Source organism: Amia ocellicauda, chromosome 18 (assembly GCF_036373705.1).
Source record: "Amia ocellicauda isolate fAmiCal2 chromosome 18, fAmiCal2.hap1, whole genome shotgun sequence".
NCBI classification, from domain to species: domain Eukaryota; kingdom Metazoa; phylum Chordata; class Actinopteri; order Amiiformes; family Amiidae; genus Amia; species Amia ocellicauda.
In genome coordinates, this window is record NC_089867.1 from 3,961,443 (window position 1) to 3,987,895 (window position 26,453).

Consider the following 26,453-nt stretch of genomic DNA (forward strand, 5'->3'; position numbering starts at 1 on the left):
GAATTCTCTCTTTGGTCTTTTTGTTTTGTTCCTTTTCTGTTTTTTTTCTGCGTTTTGGAAAATGCATAGCAGGGAAATGGCAGCATTTCAATCTGTTTTCCCTTTGCCTTTGTTTACAAAGTGTGGTGCTTTCTATCATTATTATAATTATTATTATTATTGCTATTATTAATATTATTATTTTTAACACGTTTCATGTCATCTTGCCAGGAGCCTGGAACAGTCTGCATGACTAACCAACCTAAATAAAATAGTTTAAAGAGACAATCTGCTATCGCCCTTATGTAAACTAAAAATATACAATACAAAAATCCAATTGCATCTTGCATACATTGGATAAAAATGGTAACACAAATCAAAGCACAACGCACGCTTGCTTTTCTTGGTGTTCTCATTGAATTTAAGGGTCATGGAAGGTTAAGTCTCTTTAAATGTTTTAATATTATGTACAATTTCAGGGGCAAATAAATTTGATGCTTTTCCCTGTAACGTGAAACAGCTGGCATAGATTTTGCTGTTATATCAATTAGATTTTACCCAGCTAATACCTCCATAGGCAGTAAGACTAATGTTTATAAAGCATAGAGCTTATCCTCATACATTTTATCAGATTATATTTCAGCTTGTAATGGACATCACTTAAATAGGTTTAATGTCTTCAGAAGGCCTCATAACTGATTTCTAATAGAGCTCTTAGATTGTATTGAGGAACCTTCTTCTTCAAAGGAATGCAATTAAACCTGCAAAAGTATTTTTAATGCTTAATGAACTTAGGAAAAAGTAATACAAGTCCTTAAAAGGCCAGACTGTGGTTGTAAATCATTGATAATCATTTTATTTTAACTTGCATATAAATATCGAGAAACACGTTTCATGTTACAGTGAAAAGGCATGCAAAGTTGACTGTCCCTCTATGAAAGGAGATTGCATTTTCCAATAAAGTATAGAGATGAGTTTATGATGATGAATAAACAAATTGTACCTTATTAATATGGGAGGTATGCGGGTCAGACTGGTCTCCTGTACTACCTCTCAATCTTCGTTCTGATCAAAGAAAGCACATGCCGGCGTCCTACTTTCTTGAAGTGTCTAGAGAATCCCTGTTCTTCTCAGTGTGTGCTGCTTTTGCTTTTGTATGAATGAGATCTGAAATAATCTTCCTGGGTTGTCAGATAGTTGTCAGTACCAACAGTAAATTAGGAAAAAGAGAAAATGTCTTGCACAGAGAATTGTGTTCATGTTTGCAGCAAGCCACTTTCTGCATATTGTCTGGCTACAGCTGAGAACGTATTTATTTATTTTCTATTATTATTATTAGTATTAGTATTACTACATATCAAGTTATTTTTGAAGAAATTGTAGGTCCTATTTCTTAGCCTTCTAGGATTCGTGTAATCACAAAGAACATCAATTAAACCTGCAAAAGTATTTTTGTTAGGTCCTATGTTCTGTTAGGTCCTAAGTGAAATTAGTCTATTAATATCTTTTAAGCCCCCATACCAGGCATCAGTCATGAAACCAATGTAAAATATCATCCTCCCCACCGATTGGCTCACTGAAATTAATAATTTGGACAGGTTCTCAAACAGATGAACACTTTCCTTGTCTTCCTCAGACCCAGTATGTACACTAGCACATATACTTTGACAAAAAGCCATGGCCCACCCAGCAGAGTATTACTTAACCTTTCAGATAATTGTTCTTTGAATGATACCTCGTTCACATACATGGGTGTTTGATAACATAAAAAAAATATTCTGCTCTTAACACATCCCTCAATGGAAATGGTTGGAGGAATTTTATGATCTATTTATTTATTTTTAACTAAAACAGTTAAAACAGATGATTACATGGCAAAAGCCTTTCATCTTCGTTTCTCTATAGATTATGTATCTTCTGGGCTTCAATATAAGGATAATGGTACAATTTGTTTGAGCTTTGTATCCCCTTAGTGTGTCGCAGTGAAAGGTCTCTGGTTTGTTTTAGTATGTATCGAATGCTTTTTGTTGCTTTGCTGCATGCTTTGAGAATTAGATGATTTAGAATAATTAGTCGTTTGGTATAGTGTGTAGACTTGAGTATTCCCAGTGAGTTGTAAGCCAAGTATGAGCAAGAGCTTAGAAGTTTTTTGACGTGGAAGAAATCCATGAACAAGGCTTTCTATAGCCAGTCAAATACCAGACTTCTAAGCACCTTCAGCATCACATGACAAGTGTGATACAGCTTTTGCCCATACTTCCCTTAGATCAATGTTAACTGTCTATAAGGGCAGTCATAGTAGCATGAATAAGATGTTACTTAATATCTGTATTTTGAAAAAAAACATTTAAATTGTTTAAATATGAATCAAAATATTTCAGTTAGCTTGACTTTTTCTTCTTATATGGTTTGTCTTTCGAACAATTTGATAGTGCAGGATTACATTCAGGAAATCTAAATATTATATTTTAGACTGGAGCAACAAACTTTGAAAATCTTCCGGTTCATATGTCAGATTATTTGGATTTGAAAGGGCCCCTAATGAAGCTAATTTGGAGGTAGCACCAGTACAAGTCCTTGCTGTGCCAGACTCCTAGACTGGTTTGGGGACAAAACAATCTAATTTCCAGATCTGAAACATAGAAACAATGGATAGTGGTCCACAGTACAGAGACCTCTACTAAGCAGGCGTCTAGTTAAGACAAGACAGACTGCCTAGATTGAGCTCCTGTTCTCCAGGGTTCAGCTTTATGTTAATTAAGGTCTATATGTAAAGGGCAAATGGCCACAGTATTAACAAAATTAGTAAACTTTGCCAGTGTTACCTGTTAATATACTTATTGCATGCATGCTGAAAGCTTAATATGACAAACAACCTTATTCTTATAAATACACAGACAAAAACCACAAGGCCTACACAATTGTGCAAAGTTCTCTCTCTCCTTATATATATATATATATATATATATATATATATATATATATATATGTACACACAGTATTTAAGTGAGGCTGTCAAAATAGAAAACTGTAAGGATTAAGCCAAAGTATGTACTAAATCATAATTTGTTTGGGTAGAATGCTGTACTCTTTTCACTATTTCACTAAATATTGAAGCTTTAGCTTTAAAATACCTTTCAGTCAAGGCCTGCTGCCCTGTCTACTTTGTCCAGTGATGGTTTGAAGTATAATTTATCTTCCTGCAGGTAAAACTCTGGTATGACAAGGTGGGTCATCAGCTAATTGTTACGATTCTTGGAGCGAAAGACTTGCCTTCAAGGGAGGATGGGAGGCCAAGGAACCCTTATGTAAAAATTTACTTCCTCCCTGACAGAAGGTAAGAGCAGAAGCAACTTTTATGACTAGAATATTATTTACTAATTAGTTTTATCTTTGTCATATCTCTAATGCATAAAAAACATTGTGAATTATTTAATATGTATGTACAAATATTTTCTTCTTCTTCTTCTTGATTGTAGCCTTTCAGTAGATTTTGTTGGGCATGTTAAAGATTAAGTTGTGCTTGTTTAAGGATTGTACTGTATTGTACTGGCCTTAGGAGCAGCCCATAACACCAGGACTTTTCTTCCCAATGGGCGGGGGGTCATGGCTTGACACTCTGGTGTAGAAAAAAAAAAAAAAAGATGTGAAGGGAAATTATCACTTTTTAAAAACGCTGGACACTTTTCACTGCTGTCTGCTTGATTTGTGCTGCTGACGTACTCAGGATTTTATATTGTGGTGGTAAATAAAAACAGTTTGAATTATTGTTCCTCCAGTGATAAAAGCAAGAGAAGAACAAAAACAGTAAAGAAAACATTAGAACCCAAATGGAACCAGACTTTTATGTACTCCCCTGTCCACCGGCGGGAATTCCGGGAGCGCATGCTGGAGATCACGCTCTGGGACCAGGCCCGAGTTCGAGAAGAAGAAAGTGAATTTTTGGGAGAGGTATGGACATTGATGTGTGTGTGTGTGTTTAATTATTATTATCAAAGACACCAAATGCATTTGCTACGTGGGTGCCAAGAATGAGGAAGACTTTCTGGCACAGCATGAGAGCGACAGTAGTCATGTCATGCTCTTGAGGACAACCCACAGTCACTTCTTGACTTTCCAGAGAGAGGAAAAAAAGACAGATCCTTTCATAATATAGAATACAGTTAAGCTTTACTTGAAAGCTTTCTTTCATGGTGCATATAAATATGTTCTGTGCAACCAAAGCACTGACATTGATAAATGCAACACATATAGATTTTATTGACTACTACTCAGCCATTTTAATAAGCTTCCCCAATTGGAGCACATTCTGTAGCAGTTCACAGTTCACTGGAATTAACTTAAACTTCTCTCACAAGCCCAGCAGCAACAAGGTGAGATGGAGACAATCGCAACATGTTCATTAGTTGGGTATGCTGATATCCATTGGCTGGTTGCCTTTTTCCGCTTGGCAGCTTCCCAGCAGAAAACTGAGTATTCCATCTTTTCCTCGCTGCTAGCTTCCGTGCTGCGCTTTCAAAGGATGAGGAAAAGGTTTTGCACGAGCGAGTTCCAGCTCCACACTGTATTTCAACACTTAAAGCCCCAGACATCTTTTTAATTTGTGCTAGTCTGTACAAAATATTAAAATAGACTTCTGTGCAATATCTGTGCATGATAGTGTATAGTCAGTAGCAACTGATACATCTTGGATCAAAGGTCACATACAACTATCATTTTAGAACCATAATGACAGCTACAAAAAAGTTCAAACCCATAGCATTCTCCTGACACAACCTTACACACACTGAAAACCACACAATGGACCAGCAAAAGTAGTAGCACTTAAAACCTGTATTTACAAATGAAGGGACTGTATCAAAATCATATACACTCCAATTCAAATGCTTAATCGTAACCATATTTTATGTGGTTCAAGTTGTTGGCTTGTCTGTGAGGTAGAAATCCACATCAATGAGTTCCCCACTTCAATAGCTGCAACTAAGGGGGACCTGCAACTTTTAACACAACAAATTGATGACACCCACATCTCCCCCTGCCTACCTTGTTGTACTGTAATGCTGGCATTGTGTTCATGCCACCAACCCTTGGGAATATTTCAGTTCAGATTCAGGGCACCTGGTAAGACTCATGAAAGCACTACAGAGCACGTGGGCCGCCAGTCAGTTCTCACATGAAGACTCAAGAGTGTGGTGAACGGTTGTCACGGTTATCTTGTAGATTCTAATAGAACTAGAGACGGCACTCCTGGACGACGAGCCGCACTGGTACAAACTGCAGACACACGACGTCTCCTCCATGCCACTTCCTCACCCCTCGCCATACATGCCAAGGAGACAGCTACATGGGGAGAGCCCAACGCGGAGATTGCAGAGTAGGTTAATTTCATTTTGTTTTTATATGTAAGGGTGTATGTAAAAACGTTGCCTCTTGCTTGTGTTTTGTTCCAATTGAGGCACAAATGGCATAGTAGCCTGTAAAATGCTTAACTCTCTCATTATTGTGATGATATATACATTAGAAGTCAGAACAGGTAGGATATCTTGAACTGGGTACCGGCTGTGAAAAACATCTCGGTACTTGAACCCAGTTGGCATAATGATCACGAGAAAAAAAACACTAGTTAGTCCCTTCAATGACTTCTATATACAGTATGTTATCTAAAATGTCAACATAATAATTGACACCAGAGCAGTGCAAAGAAACAAGCGTCAAGTCAAATATGCATGCTGACTTCTAATATATATAGCATAGGAAACCAAAGCATAGCAACATACATAAACTGCTTTCACTCTATAGACAGTTGAACCTGTGGCAAAAATCAAGTGCTTTCACATGGTCATTTTCAACCCGAGATTAAACTCTGAAGCTTTAAACTTTAAACTGGGACGAATCGCTCATCATTTGTGAAAAACTTGAATAGTAACCAATTAGATGGTGTAGTGTGAAAACAGCTATACATTCATGTTGCTATGAACAATTATAGAGGTGAATGTGCAAAGGAATGCATGTTAGTGCATGTCTATTTGCAGTTCAGAAAGTCAAATCAGATTCCTGCTGAAAACAAAGCAACTGGTATTACTTACATAACTAAAGACCACTCTGTAATTATGGAAGAACATATATCCTGACTTCTACCTTTATATGAATGTTCCATTATATCTATATCTATCTATCGAACTATCTCTCTATATAATGGAATATAGATTTGAGAAAAAAACTATATTTTAATACACTTGAAGATTAATTCTATTCATATTGCAATGAGGTGTTTGTACTGAAGAGTATTCAAGATTCCCCCAGGACAGCTTGAAGACTGAAAAGCTGTGATCCTGACTACCTTAGTGAGGATGAGAAAGCCAATAGTGGCTAAGCATATGACAATATATTGACACAATACAACTATACAAACTGCGGCTTGCACTGGCTTTGTTTATAAACGACAAACAAAGTGGCTATATTGCAACATGTCATATACTTCCCTGTCGAGAGTTAAATCAGTTAGTTTATATTATAATTTTCCAAAAAGAGGTACATGCACAAAGCCATTGTAAAGACAGTATATTTGTAACCTCAAACGTGGGGAGGGTACTTTCCAGTGATCACAATTCCCTGTACAAAATTTAAGAAGTCATTGAACTCCTGACAGAAAGGATATACATGATTGGAAGTCCGTTGTATTGCCTTTGCCATGATACTGAATGAATGTTCCTTGAATGTCCATATTTTTTATGCTTTTTTTGTTTGTTTGTTTTCCTTCACTTCATCCTGATACTTTTCCAGATAAAGGCCCGTATGCATACAATTCAGGTAAAACTTTATGCATGCCTGGAGTGACTTAGAAAGTTCTAGCAGTTGGCTGACTGCTGGATTGCCCTGCTGCTTTTATCCTCATGCTGAACTCTACACAACTGTGGTTCTCCATTGGCTAACCCCTCTTACCCCTGATCCTGAACTGCTTCTCTGCTATCCCTGCCTCTGCTTTCCAAAGATAAGCTGCTGTTCGACCTAACCATGATGATGACTTACAGATGTATTGATCCTCGAGATCCTCTAGGCTGGTTTTAGATCGTGACTTTCCATTTTCCTCCTAAGATACTAGTTTGGAGCTTTGCATAGTTGCTTTCATTGTCTTCTAAGGCTAACTACTTCAACTAGTTTGCTCCACTTCCACGTTGCTGCACTGTTTCCTGTTAATCCTGCTTGTGTCTTTGGTACATGTCACAGTGTGCAGAATGATTCCCAATTTACACGCATCCCCGTGAGAGTTCATAAACTAGTTATGTATTAGTGACTTAGTAGAAAATGGTCAACATCTAAAATAATAAAATAAACGAATATACTCCAGAAGCAAGACTTTTTTTTTTTTTTTTTAATACTTATGTGTGCAAGAATTTTGGCATATTATGGCATCCCATTTTTAGAGTGGTAAAGTATCATGTCGTATTCTTGGTAATCGCTAAGACGTCTTGGGAGAATTAAGACTAATTCTTAAATCCTATGACGATTTGCAGGACCTTCCCTAGCTGGGTCTTTGACACACTTTGTACTGTCAGCACTGCCGTTACTGCAAGAGTGCAAGAACTGTGCATTTCTCCTAGCTTTCAGATGATGGCGGGAGTAGTTGCCACAAGCCAAAATGTCTTTGTCTGTTTGGTAGAGCTTTTATTTATTTTTTAATCAGAAAATTAGGTAATGAAATTGATACAGAAGGCTGTGCCATGTTTGCAATTAGTGGGCTATTTAAAAGCAAAAACTCTTCCTATCTCTGATGGTATATGATGCCTGACCACCCACACAGTCCTGAACCAGTTTCACACCTGCTCTGCTGGGAGTCTTCAGCAATTGTACTTTTAAATATCCCTTGGTTACCCTAAACAGAATATCATTGTTCACATATATTTGGATATTTGGATATTTCCATATGAAGGCCATCCTACAGTGATTCTACCTGTGCCCTGTTGGAAATGCTAACTATCCTCCAGTCATGTGAGAAGGGCTTAAGATCTCTCTTTGACAATTGAGACACAGAGCACTGCCTACCGCTTCTGACCCACTATTTCTGTACACAGGGGTCTCAAGCCAAAATCCTGGAGAGCTCGAATCCAACAGTTTTTATAGGTCACCTTTAAGTAGAAAGAACTGGAACATTTAATGCTGATCCATTAAGCAGGTGTTTCTGTAGATGCAGGTATTTCAAGATCAAGTGTAACAAATACCTGAGTGCCCTCCAGCCCCAAGTACTGCTGGCTTAAAGGGCTCATGGTAACCCTAACTATCCAACTGAGATATTAACCACTGCATGTCCTTTTCTGTATTAAGATACCATAGTAATTGTTTGCTTTATCCCATTGTGGGGCTCTCTTTTGTTAGAAAATACTCCTCTGTACAAGCACTGGAAACTAGCTAAGTACTGTAACTAACTGTAAACTGTAATCAACCATGAAAAAAAAAAAACATATTCATTTACAAAATGTGGGGAAAGGATTTAGTTTAAAAATAGGAAATGCCATAAAGCAAACAAGCACTTCATGATCTATATTGTAAAAGCACATTCGGGAGTTAATAGCTCAGTTGGAAAGAGTCATCAGGAGTCCTTTAACTGATCTTTGGAAACTGCTGATTAAAGTTGTCTAGTGAAGCTGGATTGGGGGTCTCCATGAAGAGGATTGGGGTCCAGTGCTCTTCACCAATTCCTAAAATTTTTTTGATTAAATCAAAGAACCTCACTCAATATATTTTTAAGCACCTCATGGACTTAATGCAAATGGTCTTTAATCGAGTAGTATTACACATAGTTTTTAATAAGGTGTATAGGAGATATTTAAATGTATGTTTTAACTTTATTTATTTATCTTTCCTTCAATATTACTGAAGTTTATTATTTATGTAATTATTTTTCGTTCAAAACATTATAGATGAAAGTTTATACACTCACCTAAGGATTATTAGGAACACCTGTTCAATTTCTCATTAATGCAATTATCTAATCAACCAATCACATGGCAGTTGCTTCAATGCATTTAGGGGTGTGGTCCTGGTCAAGACAATCTCCTGAACTCCAAATTGAATGTCCGAATGGGAAAGAAAGGTGATTTAAGCAATTTTGAGCGTGGCATGGTTGTTGGTGCCAGACGGGCCGGTCTTGAGTATTTCACAATCTGCTCAGTTACTGGGATTTTCACGCACAACCATTTCTAGGGTTTACAAAGAATGGTGTGAAAAGGGAAAAACATTTAGTATGCGGCAGTCTTGTGGGCGAAAATGCCTTGTTGATGCTAGAGGTCAGAGGAGAATGGGCCGACTGATTCAAGCTGATAGAAGAGCAACTTTGACTGAAATAACCACTCGTTACAACCGAGGTATGCAGCAAAGCATTTGTGAAGCCACAACACGTACAACTTTGAGGCGGATGGGCTACAACAGCAGAAGACCCCACCGGGTACCACTCATCTCCACTACAAATAGGAAAAAGAGGCTACAATTTGCACAAGCTCACCAAAATTGGACAGTTGAAGACTGGAAAAATGTTGCCTGGTCTGATGAGTCTCGATTTGTGTTGAGACATTCAGATGGTAGAGTCAGAATTTGGCGTAAACAGAATGAGAACATGGATCCATTATGCCTTGTTACCACTGTGCAGGCTGGTGGTGGTGGTGTAATGGTGTGGGGGATGTTTTCTTGGCACACTTTAGGCCCCTTAGTGCCAATTGGGCATCGTTTAAATGCCACGGCCTACCTGAGCATTGTTTCTGACCATGTCCATCCCTTTATGACCACCATGTACCCATCCTCTGATGGCTACTTCCAGCAGGATAATGCACCATGTCACAAAGGTCGAATCATTTCAAATTGGTTTCTTGAACATGACAATGAGTTCACTGTACTAAACTGGCCCCCACAGTCACCAGATCTCAACCCAATAGAGCATCTTTGGGATGTGGTGGAACGGGAGCTTCGTGCCCTGGATGTGCATCCCACAAATCTCCATCAACTGCAAGATGCTATCCTATCAATATGGGCCAACATTTCTAAAGAATGCTTTCAGCACCTTGTTGAATCAATGCCACGTAGAATTAAGGCAGTTCTGAAGGCGAAAGGGGGTCAAACACAGTATTAGTATGGTGTTCCTAATAATCCTTTAGGTGAGTGTATATAAATGAAATTAGGGGGTGCTCTTAATAGACTTATTTGAGACTGAAATGAAAGTATGCATAACAAAATTAAAGCGTTAATGAATCAGCTAGCACAGTCTTACACCAGCAGGTTGTGTTACATTCATTGTAAATGCGACAGTGTTTTGCAGTGTTTTAAAGCACTGCTCAGAACAGATGCTAGAGTTTCCAACATTTCAGACGAGCGTTCTTCTGCTGTAATTGATCAGGCATGTGCCTGCATACGTCAAGCCAGTGGAAATAGGTTTGCAGCTGCCTTGTGGAAGCAGCAGTGTAATCCACTGGCACATGACAGGAAGGGCTCAGCATTAGCAGGAGCTGTTTAATTAGCACTATCGAAGCCTGGCCTCTCATTAGAAGTCGTCTTGTCTTTTCATTCGCAAGCTTGAAGCCGATTCTTAAAGTTTTAAGGAAGAGCTAATTTGAGATTTTTTTTTTTTTTTTTTTTTTTTTTTTTTTACAATTGCATTTTATTTAACTTTCGGGATATTATTCTCCACAGTTGCAATTTTAAGTGTGACAATATAGCATTTATATTATAAGGGGGGTAGGGGTTAGTCTTTATATAATCCATGTGCATCACTGCTTTATGAATAGATACAAATAAAGCATGATGTAACACAGAGGAGTAAATATTACACATTAAATTGTGTAGGAAATAAATTTAGGGTGGAAAAATTAATATAGTAGATGCCTGGTAATTTGAGTGAAATCTTTGAAGATTGGGTACCCTGCAGCTGAAACAGTATTTAAACATTATTGATGCATTTGATACAGTTGATGTCTCTCTCGTGCCTAACCTGCTTCAGTACTCCCTCTGTTGTCCCACACAATCTGTGTTGTCGCAAAAATTACCAAAGTGCACTAGTCCCGACGTAGTGGTCTTCCTTTCTTTTATCTGCAAGAGATTTTGTTGCTGTTTTTTGTTGTGAAGCGATACCCTTTGGGCGATTATTAAACCTGGACTGACTTCACAGGAGATCACACTCATAGCGTAAATCACAGGATCAGTGAGGGCATGTCAACATATAGAGAACGTGGCTAGAGTCAAAGATTGATCCAAAATGTCCCCTCTACACCAAAGATGACACTAAACAACCTTTTTTTCTCTTTCTCTTTATTCTGCCTCAGGATCCCAGCGAATTAGTGACAGTGAAATTTCGGATTATGACTGTGACGATGGGATTGGAGTAGTCTCAGGTAAATAGGGAAAATGAAGGGGAAAAGAACATCAATCATCTGAGCCTTTTTACCATTTATCGTGAACAATCGCTTTAAAGATTGCACTGGCATGGAGGTATATTGTACACAAATCTGCTAATATATATGTATGTACATATGCATGCCCTGCTATGGCCTGGCATCCCATTCAGTGTGTACCCCACTTGGGGCCCTGTGTCTGCCCGGCTCACCGTGGATGATTGTTAAAAATGGATGGATGGATCTTTGTATCTTTCTCTCTCTCTCTCTCTCTCTCTCTCTCTCTCTCTCTCTCTCTCTCTCTGTATGTGTATATATATATATATATATATATATATATATATATTCATATTCTGTGCCTTCAACTTTTTCATGATTTCCTTCTATGCAAATGAGTTTATCTTCAAACAATTCAAACAATGTGCCTTGTAACACAAATATATATTATCTTATGATAAAACTGCCATATTAAAAATAGGGAAACAAAGGAAAAATAATAGACTAATAATAAATAAATAAATAGATTGTGTACATTAAGGTTTTGGCATTTAGGAGGATTCTGTTGTTTATTTGACTGCAGGAGGGAGTCATATTTCCTTTGAAGGACTACAAGTTCTTTTCATCCATAAATGTCCCATCTTTAATCTTTAAAGGAACAGCATGCCGTGGGGGTAAGGAAGTGGGACTGACTCTAAAGCAAGAATGGCACAGTGTTGCTGAATAAGTTAAGACACAGCTCAATGCTTATTGTGACCTTATATACAGATCCTGGGCAAAAATGACAGCCGTGTCACATTTGAAATCAAAGAACCTTTAGCTTCTGCTGCTTCCCATACAAAATAAGACACAGGAAGTGAGCTTGTTTTCTATAGTATAGGAACCCCCCAATTTTTAGAATTCATGTCAAAGCCTTATTTTAAAAAGGCAATTCCAGGGTGCAATGGGAACACCCTTGTTCTCTCCTTCTTCCTTCCTCTATTATTCTATCGATTTTGGCTAATTCTCAAGAACTGATCTGCAACTGCTGATATAATTCTTCTATCTGAGGAGAGATTATTAACAGTTTTCAAAGAATTATAGATTTTTGTTGGGCTTATTATGATTCTCTCCAGTCTTTTAAATTAATCAAAAGAGTATATTATACTTTAATAGTACCTTTTTACTTGAGCTGATACCAATTAAATGAATTTGAGAGGCCCAGCGTGCTCTACTCTTTCAGATTGTGTTCCTACACAAACGGTAACGTGGTGACTAACAAACACAGGTAATCATGCATGGAAACTGACAAACTGTTTCACTTATCTCTTATACGTCCTCCGCAGAGTGCAACACTGTATTAAGAAGAGGTTTAATGGCACATGAACCTCAGATTTCTGTGAAGGTATTGACACCAAATATTGACACACATGGTGGAGTGTCCCTGGGTACCCACTGTCCTGCTGGTTTTTGTTCCAGCAGAGCTCTCTGTGCCTTAATTGACACTTTGAATTAATAAAGTGATTATTTAAATTTTTGTAATGGTTTAGCTTACAAAAAGTTGGAGAATTCAAGTGCCTTATATAATTTTGCATTTAACTTAATCTTAATCTGTTTAAAATCATTTTTATTTTGTTTGTAATTTCAAGGAAACATTTCCAACATGTCACTGAAGGGGCTGTATTATTAAGTCCGTTTAATAGTCGAGTCAAATTGTTTAAGTATTATATTATTAGGGGGCCAAGCAACGAAGTGGCTGAACCACCTGTTGTAATTGGTCGGATTATTATTATTATTTCGCCCTATATTTCAAATGGCCATAAAATGAAAAGTACAGGACAGAAACTCACCAAAACTCACTTGGTATGCAGGTAGATACCTATATGACGTTGTCCCTCATCTTCTTCTCCAAAACTGCTAATGGGACAGATTTGAAACTTAATGCATACATTTATGTTATGACCTATTTTCAGATTTGTTCAAGAGAAGTCAATCCTTCACATGATTTGGCAGCCATATTGGATTGGTCATAAATATTCAATCATTTTCTCTGAAACCGTTAGACGGACTGAAGTGAAACTTTGCACACATGACCTTGGCTTAGTCCTTTATCAGATTTGTTAAAAGCAAGTTAATTCATTAAAAAACATGTCTGCTATGACCAAATAAATGTATTATTTTTTGTCCATAAATGTCAAACAACCATGAAATTAAAACAGAAACTCACCAAAAGTGGTGTGTTGGTAGATGCCTATTGCAGGTTGTCCCACAAGAAATTTGGAGGTCATACGTCATATGGTGTGGTGCCAATATTGGATTAAGTGACAATTATAATTAGTTATGACCTATATTCAGATTTATAAATGTAAATTAATAAAAAAAATGTATAAAACTAAATGTACTTTTACAAACTTTAGCTAATCCAATTATATCCTCCCACACTGAATGTACAGCTGCTCTTGAGACAGAGCACATGCTCTTTCAGTCACAGACAATGCCACCACTTGCAGGGACTTCCAGTACAGACCACATACTCTGAAACTCAACCATCATGCCAAGCTTGCAGGGGGATTTGATCACAGGATCTCAGATACATGCAGGTGTTTACATATATAAGATAGGAGAATGTCTCTTAGTCTTGTATTTCATGCCTTTACCCACTGTGCCCTTGGGGAGCTTGATATTAAGGCTTGGATTTATAATAGAGTACATTTATGAAGCGATACATGTTATACATTCATGTGGACCTGAAAAAGAGAGGGAGCTGTACTACCAATACAAATTTAACTAATAGTAATCTTTACAAATATTGAAATAGTTAACAATTTTATATTGTCTATGTATTCTTTGTAATAATAAAAAAAGACTTTAGTTAATGTAGTATATTGCAGGGTACAAAAAATATAATATTATAAATGATGACTCTTATTACAAATGATGCAATTATGCTCTAATTATTCCCTTCTCACAGGCATAGTATAGTTTGGTGACACATTGACTAAGTGGGATATGGCATAGACGTTAAGGTCACTGCACTGTACCACAGGAGACCTGCGTTTGAGTCCCACCATGGTCAGAACCCAACAGTGTGTTAAACATGGCATATCCCTACAGATATGTTTGGCTGCTTATAACTTTATTAGTTTCAATATTAATGTACTAGCATTATCATATTGTAGCAGTTCTGAAGGCAAACTATGAAGCCTGGGCCTTTTAGCGTTGTGGTTAGATCACTGCACTGTGGTTTGTGAGACCTGGATTTAAGTCCCATCATGGTTGAAACCCTAAAGTATGTTAATTATGCCATATCCCTACACATATGCTTGGCCCACCACATTGCTGTTGTAGCTATTATATTATTATTATTATTATTATTATTATTATTATTATTATTATTGTAGGTTTTGTTGTTGTTGTTGTTGTTGTCATGTATGCAATCATGCATTGCGTTATATACTCCATACTCTGTTGAATATCAATTAAAAGTCTAATAACAGCAAGCATTGACCCTTTCCATGTTATTAACCACTCCTGATTATACAATAATGAACTCTTTCATGTTCAGTGGACTGTATACTGTTAGGGGTATGTTGCAATATATTGTATGGGTATTTTAAGTTATTTTATTTTTATATGAGGAAGGTCTATAGTTCTATATAGTTTAATAGATTAGTTTAATAAGTGCTGTGGGCATTACTTTAAACCTCATTTCAAGATTTCCCCTCGGAAAGATGATATTTAGTGAGACAGACTCGTTTTGGTGTATACTGGTCAGACACCTGGTTCTGCAAAGCCAATGCAGTAAAATGCAGCAACCAAATAATACATTCTCCTGTAGTGGGACCACAGTGCGGCTGGACTGGTCACTCTCACAGAGGTACACAGAAGTTATTCACATCACATTGATCCTTACTGTACTTTTTTCATTCTGGGGAGCTGATGGTGTAAGCACAAGCTGACCCTTGCTAAGCCATTTGGTGTTTTTACCTTTTTTTTGTAATTTCAAGGAGGCATTTCCAACATTTCACCTCAGTCCTTTCTGTACTTCATTGAAGGGGCTGTATTATTCCTGAAATCCATTTAATAGTCAAATCTAATCACTGTGAATGGTTAAAGCCCGTACACTAAAGGAGGTAGCAGTCCTGGCGGCCTTCTGACCTTCAGCTTGCCTTGCTCCCTGCAGATTACAGACACAACGGCAGGGATCTCCAAAGCTCAACGCTCTCCGTACCAGAGCAGGTGATGTCATCCAACCACTGTTCCAGATCAGGGTCACCGCATCGGGGAGACAGCATGGGCAGGACACGGTCAAGGTCGCCCAGCGTTCCCCCTCCACAGAGGTAAGGTCCTTTGGTAATGGCGAGTTTCTTCAAGTGGGGCGTGTCTGTTATTCCCCATAGAAGGATGGCGGAGAGGGAATAAGCTCTGAAGCGTGTTGGGGGTTATGGCTCAGTGGTGTGCAGGATTGCCAGTGGAACAATACTCCATGGCAGGATCTAAAAAGTCATTGTGCGGGCAAGCGTGCCAGCACTAACTCCAGCATATGCTGCCTGTACCTCATAATCAAAAGCCCTGAAACATGTATGTCCTCCAAAGGAACAACACTATATCAAAAAGAGGTGTACTGGCAAATGAACCTCAGGCATCTGTGAAGGTTTTGACACCACATGATGACAAATTGTGGAACATCTGTAACAGAGGTTCCCCACTCTGGTCCTTGCTGTTCTGCTGGGTTTTGTTGCCTCAGTTTCTTAATTGAAACCTTAAATGAGTACCTTAATTATTTTGTATGGTTTATCTTACAAAAAGTTGGAGAATTCAAGTGCCATATATAGTTTTATACTTAACTTGAAATCTTTATAATTTTAAAAGCTCTGATTAGACAGAGTATTAGTTCAGTTAAATAATTGACAGCTTGGTTTTGTCACAAATCACCAGGGCTCAGGGTTCACGGTTGAGAACCATTGGTCTATAGGTGTATGGATACTTTAAGCTTTCACAGTTACCCTAGAGCAGATCTGCCATAGTTTCATGCTTCTTTACTTTCCTTTAACCAAGGGAAGACATTCCCACTGTAGTATATTCAGAAAAATGCACTAGCAAGAAAGGATATTGATGAATATTTATGAAACCTTATGACTGTATACCATGGGATCACCCCAGTATTTTATTTGTATTTTTATAAGTAATTTTGTCTGTTCTTTTCTTCTTCTTTTTCTTGTTACCTGAGCCCACTAATTAATTTATTCCATTCAGTTCAAATCCATTAAAAATGTCATCTTTGGAGCACAGGAATCTAAATTCCAATTAGCAAGGGCAATTTGGTGAAATGGCAGATTTGTTACACTTGACATTTCCTCGCTCTTAATTAGTATGTAAACCACAGTCCTTAAGACCCTCCCTTGGACTTTTGGAATGCTTGTCTCACAGTAACTGGAGAGTGTGAGTGATTCGGTGACTTTGTGTTCCTCAGCCGCAGCTTGGACCAGCCATCTCGTGGTAGCCGATCCTCTCCAACCCAGTATAACACAGTGGGCCGGATGGAGAGGCATCGCATGGCAGACGACCACTACTCCCCAGACAGGTAGTCGCAGCCCTAAACAAAGCCTCGGTTCTCTTCTAGGCATGCGTTATGAGGGTAGCTGAAACCACATAACCCACATTTCAAATTTTGCATACATCGACGGTGACAGGATTCTTGTTGTTTGTCTGTATATTGAATTTCTTCCTCGAACAATATTGAAGATATGTACACATGGTAATGACTTTCCTTTGGGTGTTTTCCAGTCCTACACTGTATGAGAATGTCAGTGGATCTCCCATGAAATGCATACTTGACTAGTGCAATTTTTAATATGCAAAAGGTGGAATGTCTCAGTTTTTCACAGACTAACATAGATACGGAGAATGCTGCGAAATAAATGTATTTTTTCCTTCCTTTCTTTCATTGATGTCGTTTGACTCCCTGCATGTTTTAATCCAGCCATCCATGGGAGATGCTTCTGCTTTAAAAAGTTGCAATTGAAGTCTGGATATGCAATGCTCTAAAAACCTAGTCATTAAATCTCTGAATGCAGAATGTATGTGTCCCGTAGGCTGTAGACAGAATGAGTAAAAGAGAATTCCTTATCTAAGAGTTCTGAGGAATGACATTGGCAGATTCTTGTTGTTTCTCCGCTGCACTCCTGTTAGACTTCATAGAAATGTGGGGTGGTTGTTGCAGTTGGTCTTACACAGGCCTTTTCAACCCTGGTAATCTCATCACTGCAAATGGAATAACTAACCACATCTGTTTTTCTTCCTGTCTCCACAAAGTTAATTTTATCAGTTTTCTTTTTGGGAAATGTACCTATTACAAAGCAATAATGAGCATTTGGACTGCACTGTTACATAACTGTTCCACATTTGCAATCAAAAGTGCAGCCCCAAAGATCCTTGGTGGAAGTTGTTCGTACTTTGTTCATTCCAATTAACTGGAATTCATATTCCAGAGGCACAGCTGCAATCAGAATCATAAGTAGAAAGTGAATCAGTAGAAAGTAGAAAGAAAGTAAAAAAAAAAAAAATCTAAATTGGATGTGACAATGTTCACCAGACTGTATTCCAGACTGTAATGAAATACCTTTATTTGAAAATTATTGAAAACTGTTTCAAACAATAATAAAAATAGACTATTTTATATTGTTGAGGAGAGAAATCACTCTTTTTTTTCTTTGTCCTCAGTAGAGTGAACCCTGATGTGTGCTCAAGTCAAGTAAAACTCTTATTTAAGCAATTTTATAGAGATAGGTATTATACTTTAGGTATTCTTGTTATGTTTCATTTTCTGCTAAAGTCAAGTTTGTCTTAACCTGCTTACTGTCTTACGTAAGATAAGAAAAATGTATAATACATCATAAAAGCACATCTTTATTTATTTCAAGTTGCTGGAACCAAACTTCTTCTACACTTACTTGAACACAGGCAGCTTCTTAGAATTTTAACTGCTGTTGATTTAATCACACTGTATTCTGACAACCTTTCTGTCAAGAAGGTCTAATTGTATTCTTGTAACGGTTCTCTGACTTCTCTGGCTAGGGGAGCCCTTTACATCAGGGTCCTCCAAGGTGAAATTACAGGGTCTTTCAAGGCTTTTATGAATGGTAAAACTGTAAAGGTTGGGCTGCAGGGCAATTCTGCAAGCATTGTCAACGGACACACTGATGTTGATCATGTTTGCAGCACTTTCTCTGTAACAATGACAGTTTTAACATGCTTCCGATCCATGAAGGCTGGGTGTAAAGAGCACATGAGCCACTGAGCCCCTCTGATGCTCAATCCTTCCCAGGCTACACCTCATCAGCAGGAACCGGAACTGGAGCTGTCAGCACGTTCTGATTCAATTTTATTTTCTGGTCACCTGATAATCTACCCTATGTTTCCAAAGTCTTTTACCTATTCTTCTTCTCTCCTCCCCAGCGCCTCTTGACTTTTTATCTTTCTTCATTGAACTCCATTCATCCATCTTTCTGTTTCTCTCATATGGTTGCAGCCAGTATCTCACTCTACCTCGGTCCAGACACAGTCAGCCCATTGAGCATCACCACAAGGAACCCAGGTATACTCTTACCTGCGTGTGACTTGGTGTCCAAGTGCATGTCTGTCCCCCTCCATGAAGCTGTTTGAGGTGATAGCTGAATGACAGTGTTCAAGGCATGTGTTGATATAATGGCACTGGCACTATGTGGTATGCACATCTATACAGCAGTTCCTAAGCACTATACTATAATGCCTTGTGTAGTATTTTACAGTGTTGTTCTTAACCACTGAGTGGTTGAAATACCTTTTATTATTATTATTATGATCATAATAACAATAATAATTTGTATTCTTCAGATGGTTTTGTCACTTTGTCTGAACTAAAGACACAGCTCTGAAGTCACATGACTATAAACCATGAAAAACCATGCCTCCACCATGACTCATACACAATATGTTTCTACTCTACTTCACATCTAGCTCCCAGTTTCGTGTCATTGCCATTGACAGCACAGATTGTGTGGTTGTAGTGTAGAAGTATATATTTTCCCCCGAAGGTGATAAATATATACTCAGAATGCCTATTCTAATAGCTGTGTCTAATGTGGCTTTCTCTAGAACTGTCCAGGTAAGGTCTGTGGAGTGGTGGCTGCTGTGTATTTGTGCTCCCCTTAAGCTACGAGTGTGGCTTTCCAGAAATCTGTCATATTACATCATAGGCTGAAACAGTGTCCCAGCGTTGCATTGCTCATTTATTAATTAGGTCTTTTTTTTTCATCAAGGTCATTTCTGCTATCAGATTCATATCCTTACTGGTAAAATACTCGTAATATGGCATGAATGTAAATTGGGAGGCCATGTGTACCGACCAAATGAACACTTTAATAGAGCAGTCAGGCTGTTTTGTTTTCTGTACTTTGCTGTCTTTGACCATTTATTCTACCTCAATGACTGCTTTAGAAAACATTACACTGACATGTTATTATGAAGATAGCACACTACCGACAGCAATCTATTTCTGATGACCCACCAAATAATTAATACATATGTTAGAAACATGTATGAAGCTTAATATGCTCTCACTTAATTCTGTACTTTCTGCCAAGCCGTTTCTGCATTAACTGTTTATAAGCCATTAAAAAATGTTTTTAAAACAGTCCTAGTTTTTCAGCAATAGTGGTTTGGAAAGTAGGTTTACTTCATGTTATCAAACATGCTATACATTTCAATTCCATAAGTTAAGGCACAACTAGAACATACTCTTAAATGGAGGTGTGACTTAGGAGAGTAAGTTACAGCAACAAAGTACAGCTGATCTCCACTTATAACATTGTTATAATGGAAATCAGTATATTATGAACAAAGTATTAAAGAATGCTTAACTGCTAAACAATGAGTTTATTATAGCCCATAGACTGTAATTTATTCGCTAAATTCATACTAGGAACAGTATTAGTTCAACACCATCAACATTAGAGTAAAGGTATACAGGTATAAATAATATTATATAAGCTATATTATATATAAATACTATATTATAATATGTAAACTGCACATGAAGGCTTAATTTATAATATTTTTAACACAATACTTCGACATCCAACGTTTAAAGAAATTAACATTTACTATTGTGCAAGGAATTTATAAGCATTCTACATCCACCCTAACAAACTAAAAAAATTGATATCTTAAACAAAATAATCAATTATTCTCTTCTAACATTTTGCTTTGGAGATTTCCTTTAGTATTTTAGTTTCCAAACCATGTTACTGTCCCGGATGTACGTTTATGATACCGTACATTTTAAAATACACGCTATAAATTAATCAGGGTAATCCCCTATTGAAACCCACGTTATTTAGGTGTGCCTTTTCAGTATGTTGTAAGCAGGATGAGTTATAAGTGGAGTCCATCTGTATAGATTTTGACTCGCATTTTTGGTTGTATTTTTTCTCTGTTAAGTAATGCTGTTTTTTAATTGTTTTATTTTAAGAAACTTTAATCCTAAATAAAAGACCTTTGGATGCACAGAAATACAGCACATTACCAGCTCCAGCTAGAGCACCTAATGTCACATTACTGTGTGATACTGACCTGTGGATTTTGTGTTGCGAAAAGAAGGCCAACAGAGGCTGACTCTCCCGTTTTTGTCTGTACTGTATGTAGTGTATACAGTATATGGAGTATATACTTGATATACACTTGTTTTGGGTGGCCTGTAGCCAGGTGAACGTATTGTTTTCGTGACTGGAGTCCTTTTATGAATTAGCTCGTGTGCATACCCGTTCAATTGTTGGCTTGTTTGTGTGTGTATATATATATATGTAGAGGAACAAAATAGCCTTTCAAATTGTTGTTTTCTCCAGCTTTTTAACATCTTTTGTTTGTTTGTTTTCTGTTGACCGACTCCGGCATCTTTTGGCAGCAACAACCATGTCATGTACCCCATCTATCGTGAAGATGCAGTCAGGTTACTGCGTTCCCATAGGATGTCCCGTACATATTCTGAGGGTGCATACAATGATCTTGAGAGGTATAAACACTACAAACTCCTTCTTATTTTTTTTTGTCTCTGTTTCTTCTTTCTGGTATTTCCCATTATCCCACAAACCATGGGCCGGATTAAATCAAAACTTTGACCCACCCGATAATAGAAAACTACAAACCTGTACATTATAGCGGTTACATTTCTGATTAGAAGAAAGTGCCGTCTTACTAAAAATGAAGCCGCAACTGAGTACAGTTGTGTAGTTTTCTGTTAGCGGGTGGGTCACAGTTTTGATTTAATCTTGCCCCATGTTAACCCCTGACAAGCTTCCTTAAAATAAATGCCTCTGTAAACTTTAATATCTTCTCTCCTACCGTTGGATGAATGAAGTACATTTTTAAAAATATTTATAAAATATTTTAAGGCTGCAAACTATGTAGTCAATTGTAATCATTACACGTTTATAATACACTAGATATACACAGGCCCTGCAAATATGTACACTCAGGCTGCCATCTGTCCGTTTTTTTTTGTGTCAAACTTTAAATGTAATGTAATTTTCCAATGCACTGAACCGCTCCAAGTGGAACTGCAGCAGAATAGATACTGTGTAACAATATCAAGGTTCGTTCAGTCTGACGTTTTGTCTGTAGAATAGATGTTCAGTTTATTGAAAGTAAAATTAACCATTTGTTATAGAAAATAATCGGTGTACATTTCTTGTAAAATAATTCTGTTCAGATAAATAAATAAGTCACATTTAAATATTGTGATTTCTAACTGATGAATTTGCCACACTCAAATTTGAGATATATGTATATAATATTTCAAAGGGGCACTAAATATGTTGCATATACACACATGCACAGACGACAAATTTGAAGTGTTAATTAGTAAAAGTTTCTTGTTTCACAGCTTCTAGTTTTGGTAGGGTAAAATATTCATAATATAATAATGAGAAAAGTTCAGGTATTTAAAACACTTCAGTATTTCTAAAGTTCATGGATTTCTACAAATGTGTCTATATATAATATACTTTTTTTTCCCAGGTTATGTCATGGCATCTCAAATTCTGATTAAACAATTACTATGTGTGGCGATTTCAGAGCTATGAATCATCCCACGCTTTAATATTTTCAAATGAAAAATGGTGGTTCACTTATTTTTAGTAGAGCTTTCCTATAATATAGGGTAATGAAAATTAAATTAAATGTTTTGTGAAGTTTTACACAATCCTGTAAAATATATTGTTATACTGTTTGCTATCTGAACGTCAAACAAACAGATGAGTCTTCAAAATTCTGTGTTAGTGGGTGATTAATTTGGCGTAGGAAATATTGTTTAATAAACGATACTTATTTATCAATGATATTTTGTCTGAGATTGCTGAACACTGATTCAGCTTAGATAATCAAATTGATTAAACATTTGATTGCCCCTCCATTAATTTTCTTCAACTGGAATCTTAAGGTTTCTCAAGGGCAAAATCAGTGTTCCCAAAAATGTCTGAGTGACAGTTTAGAATAGTCTAGATTAATTAAAGCACTCAATACCATTGTTTCAAGTGACCAGACCACAACTTTATATCCTATGATCAGGAGAATAATAACTATGCAGGACATTAGGAATACAAATGATATGCATTACATGAGGGTATACAAAATGTTGCTCTCTGTCTTGTGCTGTGGTACATTCAGGAGGGTTAGGTGGGAAAAGAGAGTGCCTAATGCCTACGATGAAACAATCCAAAGCCCCGAAAGGTATGAGTGCGAGTAGAGTGTGCTTCACAGTAGATGTACATTACAAGTAGGCTTACTGAGACTCCAATTACCTTTCTAGATAAAATCTGCTCCTTAGATTTTAAGGTATAAACTGCTTTTAGTGATCCGCTTTGTAGAGCGTGTCGTCTTTGTAGTTCTGATACACTGCTTGAGTTTTGTGTTCCTATTTTTTGCCATACAAAATGCAGTTTGTCCAAAAGGAAGTGGCTCAAAGAGTGTCTTTCTCATTTCTATAAATATTTTTTTTTAGTCTCATAAGAGCAAGCAATTAATTTGTATTTTTTTTTTAATTTTAGTTTTTCCTTAGAAAGTTCTCAACAAAATTTTCCTTTTCCTTATTTTTTTCGCTTGTTTTATTTGCTTTAGAACAACACATGATATACAGTTTTAAAGTATTCACACCCTTCACCCGTTACAGATACATCTTGTTCTTCAAACTTTACCTATTTATCAATGATACTGTATTTCAATTCCATTAGATAAAATAAATAAAAGATTACCGTTTTTAAAACAATTCTATAAATGTCTATATTGTTCCAACTAAAGAAAGCACGGAATAACATGATTTCAAATGAAAAGTGTGAGTACTTTGCGGTATATCTGTATATAAACCCTCTAATTAATATTAATCCATACCCACCACAGTATGGGTACAATTGGGCAACCTCATGAGGCACAATTATGAGTTGAGGGTCTAAAGATTAAAAAACATTAAAGACTGCTGTTGTTCTGTGGCTTAGTTTCCTTTCTCTTCACTCCAACTTCTTTTGGAAATTGCATGAGCGATTAACAAGAGGGGTGCAGTATTTTGATGAGGCCAGATCAGGCACAGGTTAGTGGTATTAATTGGAGTTAAAAACTTAAACTCATTTAAAGTAAAGTAAAACAGCCACATGCTGGAATTAATTACTAATCCAGCCCTATTAATACAACAACAAAATCTGTGTATGATACATGCACCATCTTTGATTTTATTATTAAAATCAGAGATAATAACTACTTTATTTATGTTTATGTATCTGTTTGTTTATGTATTTATTTATTTGTGTGTTTGTTTGCCTCATCTGCTAGCCTCATCAATATGTATGGAATCAAATATTTTGACATTTTTCTGGAATTAAGTGTGTTACCTGCAGCACTTACTTCTTGTGCTTTTCACCTTTCAGTCTAAATCACCCGCAAAACATGGAGCAGTTCTCATGCAGATTAATCTTACTTTTCAGATTCTGATTCCAGTTTGGTTAGGGTGTCATTGCTTTATATTTGCTGGCATTTTGTTACACTTAATCAGAACAACTTGTTTATGCAAATGTAGCCTGGGTGTATGGTTTTCAGCCCGTTGTCAGTATTCCACAAAGACATCTTTAATTTTTATTTTTCAATGTGTTTCTCTCCTAAAGATGGCTCAATGGCCCTAGCACATGGTCAAATCATGTAGTGAATGGTACATTTGAGGATTACAGGTAAGCAGACCGAAGTGGCACTAGTGTAGGCTGGCAGCTTGTGATAGAGGCTCCGAGCAACGAAGCTGCTGTGTGCATGACAATTTCAGAGTGCTGTTTTGTTGCCAGTGTGCCGTGTTTGCCTTGGTAGTTTTAATATGATTTTCTACCAGGGAACAAGTGTAGGGTTTGCCGCAGGGAATGAATTCTCCATTCAGCATATCCGTAATTTTCGTATAGATTTTGTTTTTAATTATTATTGTTTATTTGTTTACTTATTTTTAGTAACTTTGACTTGAAAAAATCTTCCATATATAGAATTAAATCCACACTCAGACATAAACCATAAAGCACACACTGATTTATTTATTTTTTAACACATTCATGTTCAAGGAAACTGACATTACCTGCTAGATAATTGCAAAATATAAGTTTGAGTCTTCCGAGGGGAAGGTGTACACTAGGAATTTGATGAGCTAACCTGAAATAACAACAAATCATGATTCAGGAAATCGGCACGCTCAATATCCTCTACTGTACTTTGACTTTTGCACCAGCTTTCCTCAAGTCATTGAGAGGAATCTAGATGTATGTGTGTGTGTGTATGTGTGGGGGGTTGATCCAACTAGCATTGCAGGTTTGCTAAATAGATGACCGACTTATTATTATTGCCTATTTTTTTCACCTGTAATATGAAATATATATCCTTCATCCATCCATTTGCCAATTTTGCAGATCAAAACAGTGCTTCTGTTGTGTCATCATAATGCAAACCTTGAAGCTAACAATCTCCACATACACAAGTAGGGACCCTTGTGTTGTAGCGACCATTGAGATCCGTAAGCTCTGACTCCCAGATTGTTTTACGAATGTGACTAAACGGTGAAGTTCATTTATCTAGCAGGAAATGTCCAAGGATAGAAATTCAGCAGCCTTCCACGGACACTGACAGGTATTAATTACTGACAAGTATCTGATGTAGTTCTCAGTGATAGTAGACATTAGATGCATTCTGCCTCATCTGTTATGTGCTCTTGCGGTTATTAGTTGCAAAGCCACTTGTGCAGAATTACTGTAAAGCAACTGTCTGCCCTTGTAAAGATTTGCAATATATTCCATTTAGAAAAAGAAAAAGACGACAATTCAACAAGAATTGTATGTTTATTTAGGCAGACATGGATTGTTTTCTATAGGAAGTACGTTTAGCTTGCTTTTTACCTTTAAAACTAATTAAATAAACATTCAAATAAAAGGAAAGGAAATTAACTATATATATTTATGTATATCAAATGAAAAATAAACATTGGGTGTTTGTGAGTCAATTTGTTATTGCAAGCCTGGATGAAAAGGGGTAAACAATTGCTTTATGTTTGTTCTAGAGAATGCAAACATGCACAGTGTATTGGAATCGTGCTTAATACTGTTCAAGTTTGACTTTCACAATGCACCACTTTTCACAAGCACTTTTTTTTGTTGTTTTACTTTCTAATGCTAGTACAATAATGAGCAATGTACAATGTATTGTTTTTAAATACTTTGTTCTGACAATTGATCCAGTTGATAGTATTCAGGTTTAACATTAATGGATATTCATACTTGTTCTTAATTAAAGTATTTGTCCAGGGGGGACAGTGGTAATTGTCCTTATACCCTATATTTAAAAAGTAGATATAATAATCATCTGAAGTGAGATTTTATCTGCCTATATTTTCTAGTGGAAGGAACTATCTCACTGTCTCCATGCATGTGGTTTGTGTGATTCTTATATAGTATTTACAAAAGTGTGCTTTCCGATTCCTATACAAAGAGAGACAGTGGACGTTGTGCCAGAATTACATTCCCAATCTGAAGCTGAACACCCTGATCCAGAAGAAGATATGAGGTAATAGTTTAG

The 26,453-nt window shown here is 37.0% G+C and overlaps 1 protein-coding gene across 1 annotated transcript in view; it reads left to right on the top strand.

Annotated features, from left to right (window-relative positions):
• The window catches only part of rims2a (regulating synaptic membrane exocytosis 2a), a 285,367-nt gene that overhangs the window by 169,299 nt on the left and 89,615 nt on the right, over positions 1–26,453 (top strand). The window contains exons 15-20 of the mRNA XM_066691502.1: positions 3,186–3,316; positions 3,738–3,930; positions 5,200–5,353; positions 11,286–11,354; positions 15,514–15,670; positions 21,274–21,381. Of these exons, the coding sequence (XP_066547599.1) occupies positions 3,186–3,316; positions 3,738–3,930; positions 5,200–5,353; positions 11,286–11,354; positions 15,514–15,670; positions 21,274–21,381 (812 nt within the window). The remainder of the gene's footprint in view (positions 1–3,185; positions 3,317–3,737; positions 3,931–5,199; positions 5,354–11,285; positions 11,355–15,513; positions 15,671–21,273; positions 21,382–26,453) is intronic.